The sequence below is a fragment of the Pundamilia nyererei genome, unplaced genomic scaffold (assembly GCF_000239375.1).
Source record: "Pundamilia nyererei isolate P.nyererei 1_Seehausen unplaced genomic scaffold, PunNye1.0 scaffold00001, whole genome shotgun sequence".
Lineage (NCBI taxonomy): Eukaryota > Metazoa > Chordata > Actinopteri > Cichliformes > Cichlidae > Pundamilia > Pundamilia nyererei.
This window is the reverse complement of record NW_005187402.1, coordinates 5,882,950-5,899,952: the sequence shown is the minus strand read 5'-3', so window position 1 is coordinate 5,899,952 and position 17,003 is coordinate 5,882,950. Positions and strand designations below refer to the sequence as shown.

The window sequence follows — 17,003 nt, the reverse complement described above, 5'->3', positions numbered from 1 at the left end:
GTGTGTGTGTGTGTGTGTGTGTGTGTGTGTGTGTGTGTGTGTGTGTGTGTGTGTGTGTGTGTGTGTGTGTGTACAGGTTGAAGAAAAAGCGGTTTGTTTTCCTTGCGGAGTTGAGAACTTGCCTTGCTGCTCTTGTTGCTTGCTCGGTAAAGTTTGCTGGAAGACTTTGTGTTGTGGCTGCTGTTACTAATTAAAAGAGAACCATCAAAGACATGAGAGGGGTCAGAGAGTAAAAGTAGAAAGGAAGAGAAACAATGGAGACTTGGGGGTTTTATTGCCCTGCTATCAAGTTACAGTTGCAGTAAGTGACTGGAGGAGCGGTGTGACTCTTTCCTTTTTAGTTCACCTTAATCACACAAATTAACAAGTTAATCTGTGGAAATCCTAATGGTACCTACAATAGCCTTACTTATCCTGCATCAATACTCTAATGTGTTTTATATTTGCCTGGCTACTCATGTCCACTCATGCTGTTTGCTCCTGTCTTACTTTGTCTGTATATTCTGCTGGGAGTGCGAGGCGAGAGTGAGTCACAGCAGTGCATCCATTAATTTTAGACCTGTCTCTGTCTTTTCCCATCTCTCCATCTCTTCCTCTTCCTGTCTCTGTTTTCCAGGTGACTGAAGTGGAGACTGACATTAGGGAGGCCCTTAGGAGAGCCCTTCCTCTCCCGTCACTGCCTTCTCCTCCGTCTACTCTGTCTTCTTCTCGCTGCATTCAACCCCCCCAACCCACACACACACAACATCAGCATGGATCTGAAGGACCGCAGAAATCGCTCACTGACCAGGGGCCGCTGCTCCAAAGACTCCCAGTATAACACCTCCTCCCTGGACGCCGATGAGTGTCGTGTGCCTACCCAGAAGTCCTACAGCTCGAGTGAAACGCTCAAGGCCTTCGACCATGAGCAGAGGCTGCACTACGGCGGGTGTGTGACGGACCTGGTTCACCATGAAGCTGATGAGTATTCTAGGCAAGGTCAGTTTGCCCTAAAATCCCCTGTACATATATATATTTATGCACCCACTCTATGCTGGACTCAAGACATTACTGAGAAAATCATGTACCTTTATGACCTCAAAGGACATCTGTTTTGGGAAACACACTTATTTGCTTTTTTGCTTATTTGCCCAAAGGTTAGAAATCCACCTAACGAGACCTAAGAGGCTTATTTATGTATTCAGATAAAAATAATGATATAAAAATAACATGCTGTTGGCTAAGAAGGTGTATTGAATTATGTCTTATTTTTGCACATTGCATATACACTGAGCAAATGCAACACAATAAACAGCTATAGCAGGGTTGTCAAACATAAGGCCCGGGACCAGAATCGGCCTCACAAAGACTCCAATCAGGCGCACTGGTTTACAGCTTTTCCACTCAAAAAAGGACCCTCCTCAATTGCCATTCATACTACACTAAAGTAATCAAGTAACAAATTAAATGACAGAAAAGTTCTTGTTTTTCTACTTTCTACTAAAAGGGGCATTGACTGTGAATTTATTAAAAATGTATATTTTATTGCAGTTCTGGTAGCTCAGTAGGCGAGGAATGATGAACTAACAGAACTTTTTCTGTAATTTTACACATTTATAATGGTCACTGGTCCGGCCTACTTAACATCAAAGTCGTATGTAGCCCATGATGTAAAATGAGTTTGACATTTCTGTGATATAGCATCTCTTTGTTTTTCTATTTGTACCTTCGTTGCCTTAAATATTTTAGGGCAATGAAGCAAAGGTTCAGATTCATTCAGCAAAAGAGCAATAACACATTTCCCAAAGTGTCATATGATTTTTTGGAATAACAATTTGCATTATGCATAATTTACCTGCATAAAATACAGCTTTGTATTAAGCATAAAAGAGAGTTTGGGGTTTTTTTTGCAGGCAATATGCATCCAGGGTAATAGGAGATGACGACTACTAATTGAGATTAAAAAGCGAAACTCAAAGCTCTTGGGGGTAACATTTCCCTGTCAAAATCTGAACAATTATTTCTGATGCCTGCGTAACTCCAGTATTGTTCTGTCCAGCACAGGTGGGTGAACCTAGCGCAGTCATAGATTTCAAAAGCCTTTCCACTCCTTTTCTGTGATCCAGCATTACGTAAAAAAAATTCTATCACATTGTGAACGGCCACGTTGTTGCATGTGAAAAAGGCTTCCAGCTGTACGTTACTTTTAGCCACTATGCGTTTTTTGCTTCTGTTAGCAAGCTGTTAATGTAATCAGATCCTGCACTTTGCGGAGGAGGACCAAAGCAGACCTTTAACACTGGCAAGGCTGTCATAATGAACTTCTGTATCCCCCGGTGAGCAAGCTAGCCGATAGGCCGATAGGTCATTTTTAAAGGGGTGGGTCAGCCTTCGTAGCCCATGTCTTTAAACTGTGTGTGTATGTGTGGATTTGTGTGTGCGTGTGTACGTGTATTGCAGGGGGACATGAAACAGGCAGTATTGATCCTTGGCTAGTGAAAGGAGTCAGACTCAATGGGATTGATCTCTACTAAGCTCTGTTTTCTCTGCATGGACACAGACAGAGGAGGAAGCCAGCTCAGAGTAATACAACACTACAATGCCTACGATAGATAAAAAACAAAATCCCCCCCACCTCCGTCAAACAAATGCATAAATAAATGTGTATAGTATGTTGAAGAATCCTTGGTGGTTTTTTGCAAATAGAATATCGTCATTAAAGCTTTAAAGAAAAGGTGTAAAGCTACGGTAGCAGCTTCTAACTGCATGTGGTCTCAAGAAATTTGAGAAATGGATCAATCGGGCAGTAGTTTAAAGAAGAAAATGTGCAATGGCACACTCACAGGGGAGAAAGGTTTTGGAAGAAAGGAATACAACAGAAGAACATACTTCTTCTGAGGCAAAGGTAACAGCAGAAAATGGAGGATTGATTGGCAGAATGGATGAAAGACTGGAAGCAGTGGTGTGTGTAGATTCGGACACACTCCAATGCTGCACTGAGCTGACCTCACACCAGGCAATAGCTGGTCGATACCGAAGTCCTCTCAGCCTATCGGCTCCCTCGAAAGCCCAGAGCCGCAGATGCATCGTGGGAAGTGTGGCCACAGGAGACCAACAGTGTTGCAGCACCATATGGACTGTGACACTACGGGAGGAGGCATGGTGCTGGAAGGATGGAGAAAGAGAAAGAGTTGAGTGTGAGAAAGATAGAGCGAAAGAAGCAGCAGACAGAGTTTCCATGATCCTCCAACTAGATATTTTTATAACTAGTATGTGAGATAACGAGGGATGGAAACAATGTGTTCATATTTTGTCGTTATCGAGTACTTTAGCGGTAAGATAGAAAGAAGCGAGATACTTTATTTTCCTTACAGATAGTAGCTGGTAGATGGATTTCAGAATATTGACTTTTTGTTCTATTTATTTTCTAAAAAGAAAAAAACCTAAATAAACCCAAAGAGGAACAGTTTGATATCTGAAACTGATTTGTAGTATTATTGATTAATAGCTGATAAAATCACACGAAAAATACGATCAGCTGTGATCGAGTAGGTAAGCCATCCTGGCTTCTATTTTGTGTTGTCAAGACGTTCTGAGGTCATCTAAAGATTTTCTCACATTTTTATTTTTGCTTTAATGGTTCTGTGTAACACAAACCAATTTGCAGTTCTGTCGTGTGCTAATGCATATTGACTCACCCTTACAGCTGTCATTAGAGTCATGTGTAAGAAAGCAAAGCTTGAGTCGAGCACAGGTGGGAATAGAGCACCCACTGAGCTCAGATGTGCATGATTTAAGTTTTTTGAATATATACCAGTAGTTTAAAGGTAAATGCAGACTCAGTTTATATTGTCTTGTAGAATAACTAATAATCAAATAATGGTTTTTACTGTCTTGTTCCTTTACATGTAAATGAATACATGGAAATATTGCATATATGGAAAAAACAGAGTTTTCACAATTATAAGAAGCTTTAAAGTCTATATTTGGTATAACCACCTTTCTTCTTCAACATAGCCTGAACTTTCTCAGGCAAGATTTCTTGTAGTTTTTGTAAGAAGTATTCATGAATGGATTTGGATTTTAGCTGCCTTTTGTTCCAATCCCTCTCATGATGATCCCTTACTGCTTCAATAATATTGATAATGTTCAATAATGAGGTCTGGGGTCTGGGGAGGTCAGTCCATGACTGTTAGTGTTCCACTGGGTGTTTTTCTAGCCAGACATGCTTATACTCAATTGGCAGTGTGTTTGGGATCTTGGCCATGCTGAAAAATAAAGCCATCACCAATCAGAGGCTTTCCAGATGCTACTGCATGGTGGATCAATATCTGATGGTACTTTTCTGCTTTCGTAATTTTATCAGTTTTGACAAGATCCTGAACACTTGAGGCTTGAATGCAGCCTCAAACCATAATGGATCTCCTGACCTGCTCTGTACACACTGAGAATAATTTGAAGAATAAATTTCTCATTCAGATGCATCATTCCATGAGACCTGTTGTCACTGGTTTTCAGTTCTCGTGTAATTTAGCATACCTTTAGCATATTTATAATAGCGGAGTCATCTTAGGCCAAGCATTAGATTGATCAGATGAAGTGTCCAAATAAAAAAGTTCAAAAAACTTGAAAGATTTTTGAGCAGTTCATGACTTTTGCTCAGCTCTGTAAATTAAACTAAAAGCAGCATCTGATTTTGGAAGCATATTTGCAGTGTGCTTTGGAAATCAGCAACGATGAGATTTTTCTCTGGATTTTGTAGTATTAATTTTTTAAAGGTAGTATAAGATAGTCAAAGGAGCTTGCAAAGAAAAGCGTCTGGACTTCTTTAAGTTGCTTGAAGACGTTTCACCTCTCATCCGAGAAGCTTCTACAGTTCTAAGGTCAAATGGTGGGGAGTCCCAGATTTAAACCTAGTGGGAGTATCCCCCCACAGAGGGACAAAGACCCCCTGATGATCCTCTAATCGCCTGAGCCAAGGTGTGAAACTGGGTGTGGGTCCCAATCAGCCAGGGTTTCGGGTGTGTTCATTGTGAAACCTGGCCCCACCTTATCATGCGAATTCCTGAGGTCAGATGGCCCAGGATGTGAGTGGGCGTTAAGGCGTCTGGGGAGGGAACTCAAAACTGGATTATAGATGGCAGAGAGTTGGTGTCGTAAACCCCCGCCTCTGTTCAAAGATGGTCGCTCACAGTGGACATAGATGGCTTCTTTCACTCCTCTTTCAAACCATCTGTCCTCTCTGTCCAAAATGTGAACATTGGCATCCTCGAAAGAGTGACCTTTGTCCTTAAGATGCAGATGGACTGCTGAGTCTTATCCTGTGGAGGTGGCTCTTCTATGTTGTGCCATGCACTTGTGAAGTGGCTGTTTGGTCTGTGGCTGTGATGAGGTCTGTGGCTGTGATGAGGTCCACTATGGACTCCCCAGACGCCTTAACGCCTACTCACATCCTGGGCCATCTGACCTCAGGAATTCGCATGATAAGGTGGGGCCAGGTTTCACAATGAGCTCACTCGAAAGTCTGGCTGATTGGGACCCACACCCAGTTTCACACCTTGGCTCAGGCGATTAGAGGATCATCAGGGGGTCCTTTTGTCCCTCTGCGGGGGGATACTCCCACTAGGTTTAAATCTGGGACTCCCCACCATTTGACCTTAGAACTGAAGAAGCTTCTCGGATGAGAGGTGAAACGTCTTCAAGTAACTTAAAGAAGTCCAGACGCTTTTCTTTGCAAGCTCCTTTGACTACGATGACCTGGATGACTGAGAACCTTCACAGACGTAGTATAAGATACATCTGCATACATATCAAATGAAAAATTTATCACAAAAGTTCATCTGCTTTCTGCATTTCACATTAATGTTTGAACTATACAGCATGTTGAGTTGTGTTCACTGACTGCTGTTTCCTATAATTAAAGAAATAACTCAACGATATTGAGAGATTATCACCTCATGTGACTTGCAAGGTATCATTCATTTGAAATAGCAACAGAACAAAATGACCTCTGCCTTGCTAAGAGGTAATCAGTCAGCTAACGTTCATTCATGGGCGGCTGAATGAAGCATTTAGGAATTTGGTCTGTTTATCTGGTTGAAAGATGAATTGTGCAATATGTTCCTGCATGTGGCTGAAATCCTTGATTTTTTTCTGGGTTTTTTTGATCCTATGTCAGTCCAAACATACTGCAGATTTGTGCAGCCCTTTTTCATTTCAGTTTATTTCTAGTGTTTGAAAACTAGCTGTCTGAAATGGCTCTTTGGAGATCCTGATAAAGCGGGCTCAGTTGTGTCTTCCAACAGACCCCCCACTTTCATTGGATATCAACTCCTCTGTTTCCCCATTACACACTTATTACCTAGTCTGCTTGGATAAGCACAGCCAAATAACACAGTCTTTTTCTCAACATAACATGCAGCAGCCTGGAAAGCTCATTACAAGTGTTCACTATTTAACACCACAAAGCCATGCATTTGAAAACACGAGTGATCCCAATAAGGCGCAAATCTGACTCCCATAAAAGCCGAATACGAGAGACGCATTGGCTGGATTTATTTTATACATAAAACTGTGACAAGTTTCATTTCCCTGTCTTGTTTTTTTCAGCTGGTTTGTTAGCAGTTTGAATCGCTTCCAAATTGAACCCACGACAGATATAAAAATATGATAAAAGTGTAAAACATCACTCTGAGCGATGTGCAGAGGCACACTTCCCCATACTCTCCTACTGCACTTTCTCTTTGTTGTATTCACCTCACTGTCTCTCTGATCTTTCAACTCATAGTACATCTCTTTGTCTCTCTCCAAGTCCTTTCCGCGGCTCCTATTTAGCGCATCCCAGGGGTGTGTCATCCCTGCAGGTCCACCTCGAGACAGCAGGCATTAGCACAGCCACTGCAGTCTCTAGAAGCTGTGGCCTTTCCTTTCAGATGGATCTAAATGGGCCCTTCTACATTCTCCTCTGCTGTTTTACCCCCAGGGCTTGAAATCAGTGTCACAGAGAGAATCCACCACCCACCTATCTACCTCACTGCCTGGACAACACTCAACATCATCTACTGTCCCTTCTCAATTGTGTATCTGTTGCTCTCTCTTTCTGTCTCTCACTTTTTTTCTCACTTTCTTTGATGTCCTTCTTTGCTTTTCTGTCACACCTTTCATGTCTGCTCTTTCACTCACATTCACTTTCTCCCCATTTCTTTCACCCTTGCTGGCCCTGTATTGTTGCTTTAGTGGTCATATCACACCTTTGTGTTATGTTCAGGCCCCCTCTATGGATTTGAGACCAAGCTCATGGGGTGTGACTTCATTTTAGACTGCACACAGGCTTTGCCAGCTATGTGGGTTCTATAGGTCTGGCCTCTCGTTTTCAGAGATATGGTCAAATGTGCACGCGTGTGCCTATATTACCAGAATGAGGCCACTGAAATCTGAAGAGCTGCACTATATATCCTGTGTGGCCATTTTTCCCTCATTTTGCATTCCCTTTTCTCCATTGACTTTGATTTGACAAATCACTACAGTGGCCAAGGAATGCCTTGTCCAAAAACTCTGGCCAAACTCTGCCACTCGTATCCTGGCACGATTACCTCCGCTGTCTGTATTCAAGACCGAATGGCAAGGAAAACCCACTGTGAGGTGGCTGGGAAGAAGCTTTATGCTAGAGAGGCTTCTTTTGTTTTCTCTGTCCTCTCCATTCTTTGGGGAGACTTCCAAATATCTGTGAGAAAAGCAGCAGCAGCAACCTCTCATAATATGTCCTCTTCAGCAGGATTCAGGGACTCATCCTAACCCTCTGGAGAGAGCATCCTTCTGTGTGACTGTGTTTGCAGAATCCTCCATGAAAAGATCAAAGGAACCTGTGTAAAGTCTTACGTGATGAAAGTGTGACTATTTCAAATCGCTCCTCGGCTTAGGTGTGTATTTACTCGGCCACACAAACATCCCCTAAAGGCCTCTTTCCATTCAGAGTGAGCTGTCCACCGATTTTAGCAGTGTCAAACTGATGATGGGCATTGCTGTTGGAACTCAGCCCCCAACGATTTGTTGCAGATCCACATTTGGACCCAAATTATATTTTTTTTTTCATTTTCCTACTTGCCATGTTCAGGCCCTAAATACTAATTCAACTTTAAGAAGTTCCCTCTACAGTGACAAACTAGTTTATAGCACCCTCAGTGGCTTGTGAACATGTTTAGCTGCACAGTAGTAGCATTTTCCTTTCAGATAAACATCCCGTGGGTACACGGTTGAAGAAGCAATATATTTGTCTCTTCCATCTGATGTGTGACTAGAGGTGCCTCTAGTCCTTAAAGCAAGGCTTCCAACAACTTTCAACTGTGATCCCCAGTAGGAAGCCAGTCGGTGTTCTCATTTATGATGCTTTACTCCTTTGTCTTCTTCTTGGCTGTGACTCTTACACAGTGGTGATTTGAATTAGGGTAGCAGATTGTACCTACCACATATTCCTTACTTAGTGGTGCTTATCACTTGCAGCATTCGGTGGCACCATGCCTCTCAGAAGGAATGCCCATTTGTTTGTGGTCCCTTCGTGGACCAATAGCATAGCTGTTCTGCACCGGGGACACAGAAGAGTAAAAAAAAATAGTGTAAACAAGTACGAATTTCCACAAAATTAAAGTAAAGCAAAATAGAGAATGCAAGTTTTGTATTCTTCTTTGTGTATATTCATGCACACATGCTTGTCTGTGTGTTCGTGCATTCCACCGAGTTACTGTCAACCTGTACTGCTGATGATCAAAGAGAGAACAAAGCAGCTGCATGCTATTAAAAATAAATGGCGGTGAGATTAAATACAATCCCTCCCCTCTTCTTCCGATCCCTCTTTATCTTTGTCTTCTCCCTGGCATTCTGTGCCTCTGCCAGCTGCTGACACTCAAAAGCATCCCGTAGCTGCAGCAATAGAGCAGCAGAGTTGCTGAAGAATATCCTGGGGCCGACTCCACTCCACTCCTCCGATCCTCAATGCGCCCCACTCACCCCATCCCCACATTCGCTCTTTTAGACAGGAAACTGCTCATCTGGGTTTGTATATGTGGCCCCTAAACATGCAAGGATGTCTTTAAAGGGGTTTACAACTCAAAGTAGCATCTGGTCCAGCATTTGGCACACAGACTTGCGTATATATTAAAGGGATCTGGTTTAAACACTTAATTTAGTTATTTTCCCCGCATTACGAATTTGTGCACATAAACCGTGTTTGTGAACGATTGAAAGGGATTATGAGTTGTTTTGGGAGTAAGTGCGGGCCTGTCAGAACCCGATGTGCCCTTGGAATTCACTCTTCGACATCATCTACACAAAACCAAAATGCACCTCGGCTTAGTTTTGTCAAATCCTCCCCCGTGCTATAAAAGTAAAAGTGCTTCGCTATTAGGAATGATGTTCACACAGGTGCATGCACAGCACATGAAAACACAGGGTAACAAATGAGACAAATAACAGGGAGAGGCTGGGGAAATGCATGCTGATTGTGGCAGCTATTTAGCACCGGCGCAGGCTTTTATTCGCAGACACACGGGCACACACAAATATTGGGTAACAAACAACACTATTAATTGACAGAGTCCAGGGAAATGCATGCTGACATTTGCAATTTTCTTAGAATAAAAATCATTTATCAGACAATTTTGTGTGGGTTTTGTGAGAGTTGAGTTAATCTATGTTTACTATGTAATGACCCTCTTTGACTCTGCTTTGGCAGCTTTTGATAAATGAGGCAGATTGTAAATGTCACTGTTATCAAGTGTTTTTTTCTCGCTCGCTCTCAGTGGAGTCAGTTGCTTCCTAGGCTGTAATTAAACACGTTCCCCCGCGACAGAATTTAAATGTGTTTTGCGTGCAAAGATATTGGCCACATTTCTTACATTATACATGTCCATATATGTTTTGACGTTCCCCCTGTCCTTGCCCAAGTAACAGAAAGGTGGGTGAGGAGGGCTGTGCAAAGATTGGGTTTGCAGCTGATTTTGCAGCATGTAGAGGTAGGCTTCCCATATGTCATGGGATTACAATGCATAAAAATCTTGGGAATTATACGTTTCAGAAAAGAAGCCTAAGTAACAACAGATGAACCGGTGGAATCCTATCATGGTATCACACTTGCTCAAGATTAATGGATCAATTCTTAAATCGTGCTTTTGTACTCTACTTGAGCACTCGAAGGACTTACATCAACATGTCTCAGTCAACCATTCACACACACATTCTAGATTTAAGAGCTTTCTATCATCATAACATTCATATTTGAATGAATGTATTGAGAGCAACTAGGGGTTCAGTATCTTGCCCAAGGCATGCAGACTAGACCGGCCAGGAATTGAACGACCAGCCTTCTGATAGAGATAATAGATGAGCTGCTCTACCTCCTGAGCCCCCAGCAATCTATTTAAACTCAGACTCGTCCATTGGATTCCCAGATGGAGAAGCATGATTTGTTGCTCCAAAGAATACATCTTCACAGCTCTAGAGTCCAACGGCGGCATGCTTTACACCACAGCATCCAAAGCTTTTCATTGTGCTTGATGTAAGGCTTGGATTTAGGTGCTCTGTCATGGAAACCCATTCCATAAAGCTCTCTACGCGTTGTTCTTGAGCTAATCTTGAAGGCCACATGAAATTTGGACATCTGTAGCAAGTGACTCTGCCGGAAGTTGGTGACCTCTGTGCAATGTGTGCCTCGGCGTCTGCTGACCCCGCTATGTGTTTTTCTGTGGCCTACCACTTTGTGGCTGAGTTAGTGTCTTTTCCAGTTGCTTCCACTTTGTTATAATAACATGAACAGTTGACTGTGTGAATATTCAGTAGAGAGAAAATTTCACAACTGGACTTGTTGCATAGGTGGCATCCAATCACAGTACCACAGAGGAATTCGCCAAGCTGCTGAGAGGGACCCATTCTTTCACAAATGTTTGTAAAAGCTGTCTGCACGTCTATGTGCTTGATTTTATAGTGATTGAAACACAGAACTTCAATGATTTGGATGGGTGAAGGAATACTTCTGGAACTACAGTGTATGTTGAGCGTAAAGTTAGAGTTTTCAGTGTCATGAAGCATGACTGTGTAATTCTCAGTCATCCACAGTGGCATGAAGGTGTCTCTTTTTAACCTGACCATGTTAACTTATGCTGAACCCATAATTAGTCTAGAGAAGGTAATATTCAGAGTTTGAGCTTAAAATCAGCTTGAAGTGCCACATTTTAAACTGATTCCAGTAAGCGTGATATAGATCATCTGCTGAAAGGGCGCAATTCATATATGCAATTTGTTAAGCCACGCCTTGGTAACTCGACCGAATAAAGCCCAGCTGTAAAGTTACAACAGCGCAAACTGTGCTTCACATTGTCACTGGAATTTGCATGTATTCATTTAGTGATGTAGAAAATGTATAAAGCTTTTTATGCCTGGCCCTATTCTACTGCTAAGTCTCTTTTACACTGCTGAAGTCAAAGCTACTAGAACACAGTTTAGAAAATTGATCGACTTGATGATTGACTTATATTTGCAGGCTATTTATCCCCTGTTTAATCAATACAATTCATTTCACTTTCATCTGGTAACAAACTGAAGCGATTTCTGCGTCTCCTTTATTAGACGACAGAGCAACTAATAAAGTATCCAAAGGTACCGAGTACCCTTTCGTGTTAACTGATCACATTTAAAGTTACAGAGGTCTAATGTCCAGCTGTCACATTAGAAACACTGAGCATGAAAATAAAAATATTAATATTATTTAATATATTTATTTTCAGCACTACTCAAAAATTCACAACGACACAGTTACCCTTTTCTTCTTCTTTCTTCTTCTCTCTTTCCTATTCTCATATCAACAGTGTTAAAGCTACATGTTACTCTTATTTTTTATAATCTGTCTCACCTCAATTATGGCTGTGATTGGAGCAGGCAGTGCTTAATTGATCTACTCTGTGCAGAAGAAAAGTCACGTCAAACACCTTCTTTTTATGTGAGCACACACAGAGTGTTAAGTAGAAAGACTGTGTTAACAAAGAAAGTTGCTAACCACCTTTGTGAAACCTGTTATCTCTGACTGCGGTTTTGTCAAGCCAGCTAACACAAACAAATCCTGCTTAGGTTGCTTTGTAATATGTCCCCCTGGTTTTCCTTGTATAGTGGAACAATAGATGAGGCAAAAAATTCCAAAATCTTTTGTGGTCTTTCTTTTGATTATTTTGTATATGATGATATATTGCTCCTGATGTGAGAATCTCAGTGGAAGCATTCTTTTTTGGTTTGTTTTTCCCCCATGATCACATGAATAATATCCTTTGTTTGCTTACCCTGGGCTGCCCGAGGTGAAACCAAGGTTTAAAACATTACACAGCTGGTGCAGAGTAAAGAAATGTAGGATTTCAACCTTGATTTGGCTCGTGGAACACATTTCGCCACCTCGCCGTTCTAGGCAACCGAGATGACAAATGTATAAATAAAGCAAAAATCTTCCTTTTCCGATCAAGGTTTGCCTTGGAAATTCTGTGACCTGCTAAAAAGTCATCTTTTTTTTTACTTAAACCCTGTAAATCTATTTTTCAGGTGAAGGTACCATAGCATAAAGCAGACTTGTTGTTGCTGTGGTTACCTGCAGTTAAATATACCCTTGACTGAGAGATGAATTTTTGTCTGCTCTGTGGACCTGGATCCTACGACGGGCAGCTCAGTGCAGTAATTGGCATTTTTTTTATATTTGGAGAAGGTTTTACCATTTTTTTTCTTCCACATTTTAAAGGCTGCACATCTGTTGTGAAAATGATGAAGCAGTTTATATATACATAAGCAGAGAAGAGGGAGAACGAGAGAGACAGACAGTGGTACTTTATTTATCCCATATTTGGGAAATTCTTTTGAATCTTTGAACACTACAGATGCTGTTTTGTACCACTTACCAGAGCTCTGCGACAAACAGCACAGCACGTCTCCTTTTGTATTTACAATAGTAAAAGAAAAAATTATAAATCATATCTGTTTGATTTAAAATTTAGTTCTCCAGCGATGACAACAATCCTGCAAATCTTGATCTTGATTTTTTAAAAACAAATGTGACACTTGATGAAAAGCTCTAACGGCATCATTCATAATTTCTTTTAGTAAATTTAAATTTTAGATAGCAGATTTATATTTATAAACAGTTATGACTGATTTGGTAATTTTGAACACAAAAAAAACCACGTGGTAACATTAAAAAAACACCCCCCAAAGTAGTGCTAGTCAGCTGCACATTTCGACAGGTGCCTTGGGCTTCATGTGTCACGTTGGGCTGTTCAGTTAATCAAACTTTAATTTTAATTACAATTTTGGTCTCCAGTGATTATTAAAACAAGGTAATCATGATTTTAAAAAAAAAAACTATTATTCTGACACATTTTATGACGACGGTCTTGTTTTTGTCTTTCCAGATTCACTCCCTGCCAGGCTGTGGCATGTTTAGTTTAATCCACTTTTATTAGTTTTTTCAATGACGTTAGAAATCAAAAAGTACAAACAAATCTACTTTTTCAAGGACACATATTTTAAGTAACCTACAATCTGTCATTTTGTTAAATAATTGTGTTCATAATATTGGGTAATAATAACGATTAAAATTATTCCCACATTTACTTTTACGCTTTAATAAAAGTCAGTTTAATCCCAATGCCAAAGAAATATGCCAGTGTCATAACCAAGGATAAGCTGTGTCTCCCAGTCTAGTCAGTTTTGGCTCCTTGATTATGGATGAGAAATACCTCACTGCTTAGAGCTACACTTCTCAGTGACAAGACCTCTTCTCAAGTGCATGGTGTTGTGTCATGTCTCGTCATGTCCTGTCCAACCCGGACTGCTGTCCTCTGGGCAGAAGTAGAATGAGATCAAGAATGGATGACATTTGTTACACCTATTTTGGTCTCTTCATTAGAAGGTGCAAGGCCCCTGTGGCTCAGGCGGGAACTGAAAGTACGGGTGTCATCTGGGAGGTGTGGGAAGTGTTTGACCATAGCAGTCTGATTTGTGCGTATCTGTTAGGTCGTTATTGCACTGCTAATGGTGGCGTTAATGACATGTCACACGCTATGGGATGTATATGTGTGTAATTGAGAGTGTGCGCTGCCATCGTGTCATGACATGTCAGTCGCACAATAAAGGTAATGCCACAACAGCTTGGTTGCTGGCCGCTGACTCACAATAAATAGCAAGAATTCGAAGAACACTTCACTCAGTGTTTTTAGCTTGAGTGAAGTGTAGCTTGTAAAGGGAAAAACAGAGCAAGGAAAGGAAGAAAGCGAGATTTAAAAAGAAATATGATCATTTGTATGTGAGAAAGAAACGGAAAGACACCGAGCGAGACAACTAAGTTAGATACCAACTGTTAGTGCACATGGAAACAGGAACACAAGGTACACAAGAATGGTAATCAGTATAATCAAAATCCAATTCCAATAAGAGTAGGTTTAAGTGAATGAAATTGAACTAACAAGAGAGAAATAAACAAAGCAAATAGATTAGTGTGTGTGTGTGTATAGGTGAGTGTAGACATCTGTATCGAGGATTGCAATAGGACAAAGCTTTAGGAACTAGAATGTTCTCAACACTTTGCGCGAATAAAGCAAAGGGCAGTAGAAGATCAAGGGCTGCTATGGTCAGGGTTAGGCTTCACATTATGGTTTTAGTTAAAAAACAGTGTGTTAATTAAACTACTACACTACCGCGTAGCAATTAGTGAGCACTGGCATTATGCTTGCAAGAATGAACCGGTTCATGTATGGTAGCTGTTAAAGGACACTTAGATGAAGTATTGGTTAGGAAAAAAAGTTTTCTGTCTACAGATTTGTTAACGTTTCCTGCCTGCCTTGCTGCTCTGTATACTTATTACTTTCCTGTTGTGATAATTACTACTGCTAAGGTACACTATGCCGCTTGAATGCAAACATGTGTCATTTTTGGCCACTTAGAAATACTGACGGTGTCGTTTATTCTCTACTGGGGTATAGCGACTGAGAACTCTGGGGTGACTACAGGGAGTGCAGAATTATTAGGCAAGTTGTATTTTTGAGGAATAATTTTATTGTTGAACAACAACCATGTTTTCAATGAACCCAAAAAACTCATTAATATCAAAGCTGAATGTTTTTGGAAGTAGTTTTTAGTTTGTTTTTAGTTTTAGCTATTTTAGGGGGATATCTGTGTGTGCAGGTGACTATTACTGTGCATAATTATTAGGCAACTTAACAAAAAACAAATATATACCCATTTCAATTATTTATTTTTACCAGTGAAACCAATATAACATCTCCACATTCACAAATATACATCTCTGACATTCAAAAACAAAACAAAAACAAATCAGCGACCAATATAGCCACCTTTCTTTGCAAGGACACTCAAAAGCCTGCCATCCATGGATTCTGTCAGTGTTTTGATCTGTTCACCATCAACATTGCGTGCAGCAGCAACCACAGCCTCCCAGACACTGTTCAGAGAGGTGTACTGTTTTCCCTCCTTGTAAATCTCACATTTGATGATGGACCACAGGTTCTCAATGGGGTTCAGATCAGGTGAACAAGGTGGCCATGTCATTAGTTTTTCCTCTTTTATACCCTTTCTTGCCAGCCACGCTGTGGAGTACTTGGACGCGTGTGATGGAGCATTGTCCTGCATGAAAATCATGTTTTTCTTGAAGGATGCAGACTTCTTCCTGTACCACTGCTTGAAGAAGGTGTCTTCCAGAAACTGGCAGTAGGACTGGGAGTTGAGCTCGACTCCATCCTCAACCCGAAAAGGCCCCACAAGCTCATCTTTGATGATACCAGCCCAAACCAGTACTCCACCTCCACCTTGCTGGCGTCTGAGTCAGACTGGAGCTCTCCACCCTTTACCAGCCACGGGCCCATCCATCTGGCCCATCAAGACTCACTCTCATTTCATCAGTCCATAAAACCTTAGAAAAACCAGTCTTGAGATATTTCTTGGCCCAGTCTTGACGTTTCAGCTTGTGTGTCTTGTTCAGTGGTGGTCGTCTTTCAGCCTTTCTTACCATGGCCATGTCTCTGAGTATTGCACACCTTGTGCTTTTGGGCACTCCAGTGATGTTGCAGCTCTGAAATATGGCCAAACTGGTGGCAAGTGGCATCTTGGCAGCTGCACGCTTGACTTTTCTCAGTTCATGGACAGTTATTTTGCGCCTTGGTTTTTCCACACGCTTCTTGCGACCCTGTTGACTATTTTGAATAAAACGCTTGATTGTTCGATGATCACGCTTCAGAAGCTTTGCAATTTTGAGACTGCTGCATCCCTCTGCAAGATATCTCACTATTTTTGACTTTTCTGAGCCTGTCAAGTCCTTCTTTTGACCCATTTTGCCAAAGGAAAGGACGTTGCCTAATAATTATGCACAGCTGATATAGGGTGTTGATGTCATTAGACCACACCCCTTCTCATTACAGAGATGCACATCACCTAATATGCTTAATTGGTAGTAGGCTTTCGAGCCTATACAGCTTGGAGTAAGACAACATGCATGAAGTGGATGATGTGGACAAAATACTCATTTGCCTAATAATTCTGCACTCCCTGTAGATCCCAAAATACTAAATGCTGGTTGGACGGTATGTTTCTGTGTTTTGTGGACAATGTGGAACACATCAAAGTTCAGAGATGTATTGAAACGTTGATAGTGTACTTTGCTAGGAAACAAAACAGAATGCTAGGAAAATGGATTTTTTATATTCATAGATTGTGCGTGTGTATTTGTTTTGTTTTGTTTTTTTGACAGGCTGCTAGTAACAAAGATACAATATAAAATTGTTGTCTGTTATGTGCAGACATAACACTAACTCATACCTTAATAAGTCAGGTGCTGTTTCTATGCTTGAATCATTCACAGGTCAGTGTTAAGTGGCTTACCAAACAAAAAATACATTAATATCTCCTTTTAACCAATATGCAGTTGTTGTTTTTTTTAAACTCTACAATAAGCCTTCAAATTCCTGAAAATGACTGTATTGCCTCACTGG

General features: G+C 41.1%; 1 protein-coding gene across 6 annotated transcripts in view; it reads left to right on the top strand.

Moving 5' to 3' along the window:
• Positions 1 to 17,003, top strand: part of tenm2a (teneurin transmembrane protein 2a) — a 216,665-nt gene that overhangs the window by 57,422 nt on the left and 142,240 nt on the right. For all 6 annotated transcript variants that reach the window (XM_013908515.1, XM_005719564.2, XM_005719563.2 and 3 more), the window contains exon 2: positions 617 to 978. In XM_013908515.1, the coding sequence (XP_013763969.1) occupies positions 753 to 978 (226 nt within the window). In that variant the 5' untranslated portion in view covers positions 617 to 752. The remainder of the gene's footprint in view (positions 1 to 616; positions 979 to 17,003) is intronic.